The sequence below is a fragment of the Vicia villosa genome, linkage group LG1, assembly GCF_029867415.1.
Source record: "Vicia villosa cultivar HV-30 ecotype Madison, WI linkage group LG1, Vvil1.0, whole genome shotgun sequence".
Classification (NCBI taxonomy): Eukaryota; Viridiplantae; Streptophyta; class Magnoliopsida; order Fabales; family Fabaceae; genus Vicia; species Vicia villosa.
The window spans coordinates 112,047,266-112,060,686 of NC_081180.1; the positions used below are offsets into that span (position 1 = coordinate 112,047,266).

General features: G+C 35.8%; 2 protein-coding genes across 8 annotated transcripts; one reads left to right on the forward strand and one right to left on the reverse strand.

Moving 5' to 3' along the window:
* The first annotated feature begins 1,538 nt into the window (after positions 1-1,538).
* On the forward strand, positions 1,539-8,087 carry LOC131643863 (putative E3 ubiquitin-protein ligase LIN). 4 transcript variants are annotated; one of them, XM_058914203.1, is made up of 17 exons: positions 1,539-1,659; positions 1,863-2,803; positions 2,973-3,036; positions 3,158-3,526; positions 3,625-3,710; positions 3,801-5,081; positions 5,165-5,309; positions 5,400-5,657; positions 5,741-6,050; positions 6,136-6,260; positions 6,348-6,467; positions 6,551-6,676; positions 6,921-7,043; positions 7,127-7,237; positions 7,361-7,504; positions 7,601-7,849; positions 7,949-8,087. In XM_058914203.1, the coding sequence occupies exons 2-17, from the start codon at positions 1,863-1,865 to the stop codon at positions 7,964-7,966; spliced, it is 4,470 nt and encodes a 1,489-aa protein (XP_058770186.1). In that variant the 5' UTR covers positions 1,539-1,659; the 3' UTR covers positions 7,967-8,087. The 4 variants fall into 4 exon arrangements, with proteins under 4 accessions (XP_058770186.1, XP_058770184.1, XP_058770187.1 ...); XM_058914201.1 differs by having other exon boundaries at positions 1,581-1,755; XM_058914204.1 differs by having other exon boundaries at positions 1,581-1,720.
* LOC131643864 (mitochondrial uncoupling protein 3) lies at positions 5,399-10,255 on the reverse strand. 4 transcript variants are annotated; one of them, XR_009296315.1, is made up of 3 exons: positions 10,063-10,255; positions 8,678-9,853; positions 5,399-8,469 (listed from the first exon to the last, which is right to left on the reverse strand). XR_009296315.1 is itself a non-coding variant. In XM_058914206.1 (2 exons), the coding sequence occupies exon 2, from the start codon at positions 9,659-9,661 to the stop codon at positions 8,744-8,746; it is 918 nt and encodes a 305-aa protein (XP_058770189.1). In that variant the 5' UTR covers positions 9,662-9,846; positions 10,063-10,255; the 3' UTR covers positions 8,590-8,743. The 4 variants fall into 4 exon arrangements, 2 of the variants coding, with proteins under 2 accessions (XP_058770189.1, XP_058770188.1); XR_009296314.1 differs by having other exon boundaries at positions 5,399-8,476; XM_058914206.1 differs by lacking the exon at positions 5,399-8,469 and having other exon boundaries at positions 8,590-9,846.
* Between the last annotated feature and the right edge of the window lie 3,166 nt (positions 10,256-13,421).

The following is a 13,421-nucleotide window of genomic DNA, read 5'->3' on the forward strand; positions in this document are numbered from 1 at the left end:
ACCGCCTTCCCCACCTTATAATTCAAAGAAATCCTCGAATGCCCAAAAGAATCTTCCGCAATATTGATTCAAAACGCAGTTCCATTAATCAACACATCGAAGGATTCATTTATGATCGAACACGAAGAAGTTCTAATTAAGATTATGGCTATATCCATACTAACAGAATTCAAAGTATTATCATCGCTACAAACATACCTACCAACCTTGTTTGCAATCATCTAAAAAAAATCAAATGTCCAACCATGACATGGTATACCATACACCCCCAGCCATGTTAATCTTTCCATATTAACATCCCCTTCCTTCCAACCTTTAATTTCTGAGAACCACTGACTCAACCAACTCTTTCCTTCACTAATAAGATCCTTAATCGCTCCTTCTTCCACCTCCTCAAGGAGACGTAGATTCACCCCCAAAGGTGTAACCTTAATTGAGAAGTAGCCCTCCATATCAAAATAAGATTAAATGTTATACGCCATTCCCGAGTTCAAAACAACTCCCACTTAAGCTTTCCACAACCTTATCAAATCTACAACATTAGATTCAAAAGAAAGACTTACAGGAGCTCCTTCCTTAGGCGTAGTATACTGATTGACTCTGTTACCCACCGCATCCGCGTACGAGAATCGTCCCTTCCTGAAAGCCGATTTGCCCCCTTGAACTTCCCTGAAGTTACCTTTACCAGAAAGACCTCTTACAACCTCTTTACCCACACCTCTGATACCCTCTTTCTTCCTTTCAAACCTAGGCGCATTAGCATGAATCTTCTTGCCATCTATCATCACGTTATTGAGTTTGATTGCAAAAACCCTTTCATCCTCCACCCCCCGAAACCTAGCAAAGCCAAACCTCTAACCAAACTTATTTCTTTTGATGGAATAACCACTTCAACAACATCCCCAATACACCCGAATAACTCGACAATGTCTCCAGCTCTAATGTGAATTGGAAACGCCAAGAAAAAGAAAGATGAAATCTTCTAACCCACTTCCTCCTTCCCCCTTCTGCCCACCGTCCATACATCCCACCTCTCACGAATGTTCCTGAAATTGCTTCTCTTTGCTCTACTCCACTCCATGGCTACTGTACCATCGGTAATCTGACCTTTTTGAACAATTAAAGGACCACTTTGAAACTTTTTAAAGATAAGACAAGAATGAACCCCGAAGTAAATTTAAGAGACTAAAAAGAGTATTTTACCTAAAATCAATTAATTAGCGAATTTCACTTCTATAAAAACTTATTCATTTCAACATTATTCTAAACAATTTAAATCAAAAACTTCATATATGCCACCGAAAGCATGTCTAACCAAAAAAAAATTGAAAATTTGTGGTTGGTAGTTTAATTTGACATTTTCTCTTATACATCCAATTACAGATTTTGTTTTCACATATTCACACCTTCTAAGCATGCATAGTAACAGTCCAAACCGAAAAGCCAACGGTTGTTTGTTTTTTGTCAATGCAATACACAACCAATCATTTCCTAACCATTTTATCATAAAAATATATAAATTATTTCCAACTAACCTTTGCACAATACTATATAATAACAAAATAAAATTAAATATATAATCTATGTACCTTAGTCAGAGCTTTGATTCTGTCATCATATCAACACATTCATCAAGCCGGCACAGCAATTTCCAACCTTGTAGACAACATAGTTTTTTCTCTTTGCTTCCTTCACTGTTTTTTCCTCTTACAACAAACGTGTTGGCTTATTCATCATGTCTTTTTCATAATCAATGTCTCTTTCTTTGATTATTATGGTTTCAAGTCAAAGACTCAAATCCTAGTATATCATTAATTCTTATACTTGTTTCTTTTTTTTGTTTGTTTGATTGTTGTTGATAGATGGCGGGGAATTTCAGATTCATGATGGATCAGAACGATATCGTGAGGTTCTTGACTACAAGTATTGATAGTTTTATTCAAGATAGGTTAATCAATAAAGAGCAAAGAACGCAGCATAAAGATCAGTGTGCTGAGAGATTAGCAGCTGAAGATGGAAATGGTGAGAAAGAAAGTGAGGTTGAGTATTCCGATCAAGCGGTATTGGCGAACCTGGATTGGGGAATTGAAGCTCTTGAAGAAGCTATTAATACTTATAATATGGAAACTAAGCTTGCAAGATTGGATTATGCAGAGAAAATGTTGCAAGTGTGTGCAATGTTGAATCCTAAGCAGAAAACTGCTGGTGTGCCGAATTCGTATTTGTCTGCTTGGGCGCATTTGAATTTATCGTATTTGTGGAAGTTGAGGAACAATATTAAGAGTTGTATTTTTCATTCTCTTGAGATGTTTGTTGTTGATCCGTTTTTCTCTAGGATTGATTTCGCGCCTGAGTTATGGAAAAACCTGTTTCTTCCGCATATGAGTTCGATTGTTGGGTGGTATTCGGAGGAGAGACATAGGCTTATGATAGAAGTGATGCCAGAAAGTTCTGATTTTTCTTATACAGGTGATTTTGATCGAGTTTTCAATGAGTCTTTGGTGTTTTCTATGAGGCCGAATCAGCTTGAGAAATTACAGAAACTTGAGCAGCTTTATGGAGAGTCTTTAGATGAGAACACAAGGCTATATGCAAAATATTATAATGATTGTATGAACCCTGATTCTACCTCAAGCAAGAAGGTTGTTCCTATGTTGCCAATTGCTGAGCCGCCGATGACTCCTTTGCATGAGCTGAGTCGGTCGGTTCCTGATTTTGTTAAATTTGGTCCTATTTTGCCCAAGAGTTCTGGATTTTCTATGACAACGAGAAGATCTTATGATGGTTTAAATGAAACAGCCAGGTTAGAGTCATGCACTCAAGTTATGAATTCTTCGAATCTGTGAGTTTGAACGAATTCGGGACATGGTTATGCGATAAGACCCATATCTTTGTATTTTATTAACATGTGTTTTATTTCATTTGAATATTTTGATTCTTATATGTGCTTTTTGGATGCTGAATTTCAACAGAGAGATTTTAACTTCCAATTCCAACCATTCAAAAGGGGAGAAATCATCCATGTGGGGTGCTAAGGTAAGAGAAAGTCATATGTATAGCTTCTGATAAATGGATTTAGAATAGCATATTCATATAGGACTTTATGGATCAACTGCGAAATATTCGTATAGGACTTGTGATAAATTACATTATGCAGGAGAGCATAATTGAAGAGATTGAAGATGATTCAGATTCTGAGCATTATGATGCATCTGTAGATTCTGATAAAAACAATATTTTCTCACCTGAACCAAAGACGAGTATCAAGGACGAAGATATTGAGCCAAGAGTATATCGATCAAATCAGAAGAATCAAATGCAATCTCCTAATATCTCTCCTATGCAATCTCCAAGAACTGCTCCAAATTATTCATCTTCAAATCCTCAAATCCATAGTAAAAAAGAATCCAAGTTTTTGCGGTTACACTCTAATCGTTTTAGGGGCTCAACTATTTCTGATCACTCTCTATCATCATCTCCAGACATAAGCTCAGATCATATATTCAACGGCGACGAAGAAGAATCGGTATGTCTGATAAGATCAACATAATCCCATCATTTATGATTGTTAGGTGTAGTTACTATTTTATAAGTTCAACTATGTAACAGCTATTTGGAATATAGGTCTTGAAAAATATTAAGAGAAAGAATGATAGTCAAACATCAAGTATGAATCAAGACAATGAGAATAGCCTGGTATTGAATGACAGGTAACTACCACTTCTTCCATTTATGGTATGTTCTAGGATGCTTTTTTATGTCCATAACGTTCAACTTTTGTTACCCTTTTGGGTTTTCAGTTCCATTGGTGAAAGTGATGATGGATATCAAAGTTCTGCTTCGTTTCCAAAATTAGAGAAACTGACTATTGGATCAAAACCACCCAAAGATTTTGTTTGTCCAATCACAGGTCAGATATTTAGTGATCCTGTCACACTTGAAACAGGCCAGACCTATGAGAAAAAAGCAATTCAAGAGTGGCTCGGAACAGGAAACACGACATGCCCTATTACGCGGCAGCCTCTATCTGCAAACATCTTACCGAAAACAAACTATGTTTTGAAGAGATTGATAGTATCATGGAGAGAACAGAATCCTGAACTAGCTCAAGAATTTTCAACTTCTAATACACCAAGAGGTTCTTCGTGTTCTCCCTCAGCAAAAGACATTGCAATGATTTCCACTACACAAAGAACGACTTATTCGCCAAGTCAGAAGAACAAAGAAGATTATATTAGACAAAGAAACAACAGATTTATGCGGGTTGCCGTCAGTGCATCTCCGACTAGTGTGTTATCTCAAGCTGCAGTTGAAACAATTATAAATTCCTTGACTCCTTACATCACAAGTCTGTGTACATCAGAAAACTTGCAGGAATGTGAAGAAGCTATAACCGAAATAGCAAGATTGTGGAAGGATTCAAAGACTGATCCTCAGATTCATTCTTATTTATCAAAGCCAACTGTCATAAGTGGTTTAGTAGAAATTCTCTCAGCTTCTCTGAATAGAGAAGTTCTGAGAAGATCAATTTATATTCTCTCAGAGCTGATTTTCGCAGACGAAAGTGTTGGAGAAACACTTAATAGTGTAGATTCTGATTTCGATTGCTTAGCTACTCTACTTAAGAACGGTTTGGCTGAGGCTGCACTTCTTATTTACCAACTAAGGCCTGTTTTTGCTCAGCTTTCGGAACACGAACTTATACCCTCTCTTATCCAAGTGATCCAGAACAAAAATGAGGATATAGACGATTTTCAGTTGGCTATAGACCCTAGAGCTGCCTCCATAGCAATTCTTGAGCAAATTTTAATGGGCGGAGACGAATATAACAGATCTGTTAATGCTTCAAGTGTTATCTCAGCAAACGGAATTCCAGCCATAGTAAAGTATTTGGACAGAACAGAAGGAAGAAGGTCTATCATTTCCATACTTTTGTGTTGTATGCAAGCTGAAAAAAGTTGCAAGAACTCAATAGCAAATAGAATCGAATTGTCACCTGTTCTTGAATTATTTCATGCTGGAAATGATAGCGTGCGAGGAATCTGTGTAGAATTCCTCTCAGAACTGGTTCGATTGAATAGGTAATTTACAATAAACAAAATTTCCCTCTCCCTTCAATTATTTACTCAAATCAAACATTCAATATTTTGGCATGGTGTAACAGAAGGACGTTCAGCAACCAGATATTACAGATAATCAAGGATGAAGGAGCATTCAGTACAATGCATACATTTCTTGTATATCTTCAAATGGCTCCAATGGAACATCAAATTGCTGTTGCTAGTCTTCTTCTTCAGCTTGATCTTTTGGTTAGTTTTGTTAGATAAATTTATTGTTACTAAAATGTAACTAATGCTAACTTGCTGCCTCTATATTTTTGTTCTTGTCAAAATCTTCAGGTTGAGCCGCGAAAGATGAGCATTTACAGGGAAGAAGCTGTAGAGACACTGATAGAAGCACTTTGGCAAAAGGACTTCTCAAATAATCAAATGAAGGCTTTAGATGCTTTACTATTTCTTATTGGACATGTAACGTCCTCAGGAAAGTCATATACTGAAGCTTGGTTGCTGAAGATTGCCGGATTTGATCAACCTTACAATGTTTTAATGAAGGCCGATCAATTAGGACACTCTGACAAAGATTTGATGGAAACAATGGTTCGAGGATAAGGCATTTTGATTGTTGGATATGGTTAATAATTGATTTTCTCATGAGACTAATACAAATTTTTCTTACATAGGAGAATGAAAAGAACGCCATGAAATCTTGGCAGAAAAGAGTAGCCTCAGTACTTTGCAATCATGAAAACGGTTCAATATTTCAAGCTTTGGAAGAATGCCTAAAGAGTAACTCCTTAAAGATGGCAAAATCTTGCCTTGTTCTTGCCACATGGCTCACACACATGCTCTTTACTCTACCTGATACTGGTGTAAGAGATATTGCTCAGAAATCCCTGCTCGAGGCCCTTATAAATGTCATCCAGTCATCCAAGAACCTAGAGGAAAAGATCCTGGCTACCCTAGCTTTGAAGTCTTTCATTAGTGATCCAAGTAGGTTTTTTATATATTAAACATTTTTCTGTGTTTTATTATACAAAGAAGTATACTACACTAAATAGAAACTGCAATGTTTCAGCTGCTCATGAAGCACTTAGAGTCTATGCTAAAAGCATCTACAGAATCTTGAGGAAGCTGAAGAAATATTCAACAGTCGCAGCTGATATTTTGAAAGCCTTACTAAACTTAAATTCTGTTGATGTGGTGAGTTGATTGGTGATTTAGGACATACTTCATTTCACATAATATAATTGTAAAGAAAAGTAACTATTTCAATTTTCCATTCTATAGACAGAGTTGTGGAGTTGTAAAGAAGTAGTCGAGTTAGATTTGAGCTCAAATGGAGAGGTGCTTTCTTTGCTTTACCTCAATGGCCAGGTCTTAAGTGGACATGCTGATGGAACTATCAAGGTAGAGTATCCTAAAAATCAGAAAGTGCGTTTGTGTGTATGTGTGTGTGTGTCAGATTTTTTAACAATTAAACTTCCTCCTAGGTATGGGACGCAAGGAAGAGAATACCACGAGTAACTCAAGAAATTCGTGAGCACAAAAAAGCGGTTACATCTCTTTGTTCTTCAGTTGATAGACTATACAGTTCTTCCTTGGACAAAACAATCCGGGTAAACCATCAAGCTATGTCACAGAAAAAAAAAATTGGTCAAATAATAATTTTGCATTCTTATTGTTTGCCATGTACTCTATAATAATAACAATTGAAGGCAATAGAAGAAAGTGAAAAATAGTACTTGATACCTTAACTTTCCTTCAATGTTAACTTCCCAAATTACCTGCATCCTTTTGTTGATCCTCTAACTCAATCATAATACTTGATATGCACCATTGAATATTACTTCTTATGTACAGGTTTGGACAATTAAACCCGACGGGATTAAATGTATAGATGTTTATGACGTTAAGGAAGCAGTGTATGAGCTAGCAGCTAATGCTAAATTGGCATGCTATGTAACTCAAGGAACAGGAGTTAAGGCAAGTCTAATATGCTTCCGAACTATTCATAAAGGAATCTATTTCCATCTTAAGATAAAACTGATAAAATTTGATATTTACAGGTTTTTAACTGGTCAGATCCTCCAAAGCTCATCAATTTCAACAAATATGTGAAATGCCTTGCTGTTGCTGGGGATAAATTGTATTGTGGTTGCTCTGGTTACAGCATACAGGTAAGCACTCCTTTACGTTGCTCCGTATTTAGTCGTATCTTTATCAAAATATGCAACTCTAACCAAACATACAAAAGCTTTTCTGGAAATCTTCCTTAAGAATTATGGGCTGAATAATGACAGGAGGTTAACTTGTCCCAATATACATCAACTTCATTCTTCACTGGTACAAGAAAATTGTTGGGAAAACAAACCATACACTCCCTTCAAATTCATGGCGATTTCCTCTTTGCTTGTGGTTCTTCTGTTGATGCAACTGCGGGAAAGGTATATGACAGTTCTTGTTCTGTTCCAACGTTATTGTCATTACAAATAAATGCATATTTCTCGCAAAACTAACTTTTTTTTTATTTGATGTATAAGATATTTTCACTAACCTCCAAAATGGTGGTGGGATCACTCTCAACTGGACTCGATATCCATCGTGTAGCCATCAACAGTGACTTCATATTTGCTGGTACAAAGTTTGGCACCATTGAAGTTTGGTTAAAAGATAAGTTCACCCGGGTAGCTTCCATCAAAATGGCTGGTGGTCACACAAAAATTACATCATTAGTGTCAGATGCTGATGGCATGATGCTTTTTGTTGGTTCCTCTGATGGAAAGATCCAGGTTAGACCCTGATCATATTAAAAGTCATGATATCACAAACTAACCAGATTCTTTTTCATCTTTCCAGTAACTTAATTTCCTCACTTATTCTTGACGCAGGTTTGGGCTTTGGATTAAGCACAATATATGGACAAGTATAACATCCCTTTTGACACATGTAAATTAACTGATAATGAGTTTTAGCTATTTGAGTTCCTTACACATTTTATAGGATTTCATTAGTCAAACAGTATTGTTCATTAAATTACATCATTCAAATAAGATCTTCCAAGTAGAAGGTATATAAAGCAGCTATATATAGCATTTCAAGGGTACAATACCACTATCAACATCGACTTGCACAAGCCATATCATAGTTGTTAATTTAACTATAAGTGAAAGAAACAGTTGAAAGAATTAATCCAAATACAGCATTGCATAATGTGACAAAAATGTGAAATATTATTTAATTTTAATATAATTGTCGATTAAATCAATCAATTAAACCGATTATTTTTCCATCTGTTTGTATTGGAATCCCATTGTCACAAATTGTACAAGTATCATCCTCCTGAGGTTATTTTTCCAACAAGAAACTTTCTTCTTTCTTCAAACTAGATTTCCAGTAGCAAACAAACAGGCTATTAACTATAACAAAAGGAATAATAATGTGAGCATTATTTTTGAGGAAATAATGAGTGAAACTTATTCTAAAATAAATAAGAGCAATATAAATTGAAATACGGAAAGAAAAAAGAAAATGTTAACGCTTCGAGATAATTCAACTGCACATAAAGGCTTCCAAATAATAGTACAAATAACATAAAAAAATTGGGTGTGGGCACTCACTCTTGAGGCTGTGAACTGTCACTTTATCTTGAATGAAGATTTTACAGCATAAATCAAAATAATATCCTAGAAAGAAGATAGCCCGGCAAACTTTCTAAACTTCTCATAGGAAACCCAGAACACAAATTGCCACGGACCAAGCCTCGCCCATGTGGGGAAGAACCCTTTCCAAAGTGCTCTTATTCCTTCAACTTGAACTGTCTTTACCAAGCAATCATAGGAGCTTCTATATAAGACATTTCCTTCCTTTTTAGCTGCCTGATTCATCATTCTAGTCTTGACAACGTCCGCTGGACAACTTAAAGAAGTTGCCGCTAGACCTGACATGATAGAAGCTAATGTATGGGCATAAACATTATCCTCCGCTATCCTGCTTGTAATAACAAATTGCTTAGCATGATCATAACAAGCTAATTCCCCCATGTTGACTAAGAAGGCTCTTTGGATATTAGGGAAAACACCCTTCCACAGTCCTTGAAACCCTTCCGCTTGAATGATTTTGTTAAAAGCATCAAATGGCCCTGAATAGCGAGGCGGAAGACCCCTGCTCATCATTTGACTATCAGCTTGCATCCTCACCTTGACAAGATCAGCTGGGCTTGCAATAACCTGAGCCATACTACCAGAGATTCCACCAACAACAGCCTTGCCAATAATAGAGGATGACCCATAGTCAGCAAAAACAACACTCCTCAGGTGCTCATACCCAACAATTCTAATAGGTGTGTAGAATAAGTGTCTTAAAATTGCTGGAGACAAGCCCTTATAAAGGCCAAGAAAACCTTGTTCGCGAATAATGTCTAAGCCTATCCGAAATGCACCGGTTGGACGGCTTGAGGAAAGTGACTCGCCATGGAGTTGGAGCCTGGTCTTGATCAAATCTATGGGGAAAGTAGTGGACTCGGCCGCCATTGCCGACAACGATGTTAGTAAAATCTTGGTGTGAGTATTTTCAACTCCACCATGTTGATAGCCCGATTTCATGGGTACATACAAGAAAGATTCAACCAGCCAAAACCTGCTGATACTCTATTACAATCAACTCAAGGAGCCCACATACCCAGGGGCTGGCCTAGTGGTGAAGGTTTGGTCCTGAGACTCTGCTCCTCTCAAGGTCTCAGATCGACTACTATGCACAGTCAGATTCTATCTCCAAAATCTCATGATTCCTACACACTGAGAAGTTTTATACAGCAAAATTAATGTTGGGCATATAAAATAATTATTTTGAAGGTGAGTGAGTATTAAGAATGTCTTGGTTTGAAAGGTTCAGCTAAAAATCTCAATCCAAATCTGAATAAGGGTTTTAACTAAATTTCATTCAGTAATATAAGCTTAGAAATAAAGCTACAAATTATGGGTTCCACGATTAGATTCAAAATTACCTCGATATTCGAAGGCGTTGAGGAGGATGATACAGTTCAAGTTATGCATGCTCGTTCAGTTGTGTCGTCGTCGACGAGAAGAATCATTGGCAATTGGAATTTTCACGTTACATGAATCGGTCACCGATATTGATGTAGGGAGCGGGAAGCGAGAAGAAGAGGAGCGATACTTTATAGTTATGCGAATGTTAATCTTAATTGTACAAGCGTAATTTTATAGTGAAAAAAATTGATTTTGAATATGTAAAATTGATTTTGGATAAAAAGTAAAGTAATTTATGTTTGGAAAAATTCGTATAAAAGTGATTTCAACAATAAATTTTAATATAAAAATCACATTTGATTAAAAGTTATAAATCTTAACTTCAAGTAGAATTAATTTTTGAAAGCATAATCAATTCTGCTTGAGATCAACTAAACACGTCAAAATCAATTCTAAATGTTTAAAATCAATTTTAAATGTCTCAAACATGAAATCTAACATAATAGACTTTAATCATATATCTTCTCTCAACTTAAAGTACATTTTTTATTTAAATAAGTAATTTTTTTTATATATTTAAAGTTTTTTTTTATGATTTTGTTATCGTCTTTGTGTAGGGTAATCTTCTTTCTCATTTTATTGCAGGATTCAGATTAATTATAGTACATATTTATTTAATGGCTTCTTCAATATTGTAAATTCAAAGACATAGGTATTGGAACACTTTAGTTTTTATCATATTTGTAGATATGGTCATGTATGTATTATACTCGTTAAAAAGTATATAATGTGTGACATCTTTATGTTGGTAGGGATGATCAGAGGCCTTAGTGATTTTCTGTGGATTAGGGTTTGTTTATAGTGGTGAGAAATTTTAAGGTGGTGTTTTGACTAAGGAAAGAGCATACTCACATGAGGTGAGAAGCTCTATATTCTTAGGATATTTTATGTACGTAATTAATTGTTCATTCCTCACTACGTAATTGATATATATATATATATATATATATATATATATATATATATATATATATATATATATATATATATATATATATATATATATGTGTGCTCCATGGGGGATGTAGTGGAAGATCAGTTTTTCTTTGAATCATGGAGGATGTGGTTATGCCCATTGACTCCCTCCGGAGTTATTTATAGTGGAACACAATGTCTCACGTGTCTTCTGAGTGAACGGATACTGGAGAGTTAGTTTAGATGGGTGAAGCCCAATTGGGTGGTCTGTTATGAACGTCCAAACAGTGTAATGACTCATTTCTGACGGCCTCTGGCTTTGCGGACCACTCACCTCTCACCTACATAAAATTATATCAATGGATGTATGTATGCAATTTGTTATTTTATGTTATTAATATAAATGTTGTTGCGGGTATGTTTAGAGTTTGAAATACTCTATGAGTTTAATAGATGAATATAGTTTTTTATATTAAAAAATTTAGCAAACTCGTTTTTATCTATATATACAAGTGTCACAATAAATATTGTTGTTTAGGCTTGTCTAATATCAATGATTATGATCCAATCACTTATAATTATGTGATATGTATAAGAGACCTTAAATAAGGTTCACCGAGTTGGAACACGTGCTCGACACGGGGGCGACTCCACCACGTCTTGAGATATCAACGAAGGTGACTTATCCACCACATTCTTCGATAAAAATGGGGTCATTACCTCTTAAGATTGAAGAAATAGGCTCAATATTTGACATGCCCACTAGGTCAAGGAGAGCTAGTTATACTTACCTCTAAGATTAAGCCAGATCATCAGATTATTTACAAATCATATAGATATGACCTCTTGTTGGGCATATCATATGCATGGTCTATATTATTATACTCATAGCAAGTATACTTAACAATCACTGTGTGATCTAGTAAAACATTGATGGGTCGCACATTTTCAAGAGTTTTGCAACTTAGTTGTTGTTTCACAATGGTAGGCACAAACATTACATATAGTTTTGGCGATCAGGAAGTCCTAACAAAGATGCATGCTGCTATGGATAAGTTGCACCGCCATAACCATCACGCACCAACAACGACAAAACAATGTATTCCATGATGGAATAGAGGTTGAGGACCTTTAACCTCTCTCTCCTGAATCAAGGATGCTCCAATGCAAGATAATTTTAAGTCGCCCCTCTAGTGACTTTGATGGGAAGAGCGACCCTCGAGAGCACATAACCACCTTCAACATATAAATGGCGATCATAGTCGCGACAAACTCACTCAAATGAAAGTTCCTCTCGAGAACCTTGGAGAAGGCGTCATTGCGTTGCTATATGAATCTTCACATACTCTCTTTAACCAGTTATGAAGACCTATCCAAGAAATTGATCTATTAGTTCTCGGCCACAAACACTACAAGGTGTCCACCACAAGCCTTTTCAATGTGTGACAGGGTTGCTATGGTCCCTTACGTGAGTAATTACCATGTTTTAATGAAAACCATTGTCAACGTGGTAAACCCTAATTATGAGATGTTCGTAAGAGCCTTTCTGAATAGGCTGAAAGTTTGAAATTTCAATAAGCCCCTTTCCAAAAAACCTGCAAACTAAATAAAAAGATAATATCGAGTGTAGAATATTGAGATCTTGTAGGTGGCCGGTGGTGCTGGGTTACAGACGTGTAGTTAGATTGGTTGAATACATTATGATGGTTACGAGTGTAATGCCTTTTGAATAGTGTAGAATGTGTATGACTTAGAATTTGTTCCTTATTCCTTTGATGGGTAATGTATTTATAGGGGCTTGAAGGACCTAGGGTTTTTACTTCTTAGAAGTGGTCTTAATTGCTCCCCTATTATTGAGGAGTTTATTGACCACCTATCTTTTCAGAATCAGTGAAGACCTCATTTGACTCTCACATTAGTGAAACCTCCCTGCCGTTTTCTCTAAAATTTTCTCCGGGCGGCCAATTGTTGGGCGAGGACGCCCTAGCTTAAGACTATACCAAATATAACAACTACAGATTGTGTCGATAAATTTTCGTCCAATGTTTTTTTAATATGATTTGAGTTTATCGCAGGTTCAAATCCAACGCCCTATATTTTTATGTTTCTACATAATTACCCATTAAATTGTGGTAACACCATACTATTAGTGATCTTTTACTAACATAAGTTGAGATGTAAAAAATTAGGGTCATGCTAACACGTGCCATCAGAGCACTCTTTAAAGATACTAAAAAAAAAAATATTATTTACAACTTTAATCACTTAAAAAGTGTCCAAAAGATACTGATTAGCCTTTAAAAAAAAATGAAGGACATTATTATTCGGAAGTTTTAGAAAGAAAAAATAAATAAAAATATTTAAAAGAATGAAAATAAACATTTTTAAAAAGGCTCCATTC

Excerpts from the sequence above, each read along its gene's own strand:
- LOC131643864 (XM_058914206.1), bottom strand. The coding sequence starts at position 9,661 with ATGAAATCGGGCTATCAACATGGTGGAGTTGAAAATACTCACACCAAG.
- LOC131643863 (XM_058914203.1), top strand. The coding sequence starts at position 1,863 with ATGGCGGGGAATTTCAGATTCATGATGGATCAGAACGATATCGTGAGG. Across the intron at positions 3,527-3,624 it reads ACGGCGACGAAGAAGAATCG|GTCTTGAAAAATATTAAGAG; the intron begins GTATGTCTGATA and ends TTTGGAATATAG. Across the intron at positions 5,658-5,740 it reads AAGATTTGATGGAAACAATG|GAGAATGAAAAGAACGCCAT; the intron begins GTTCGAGGATAA and ends TTTCTTACATAG.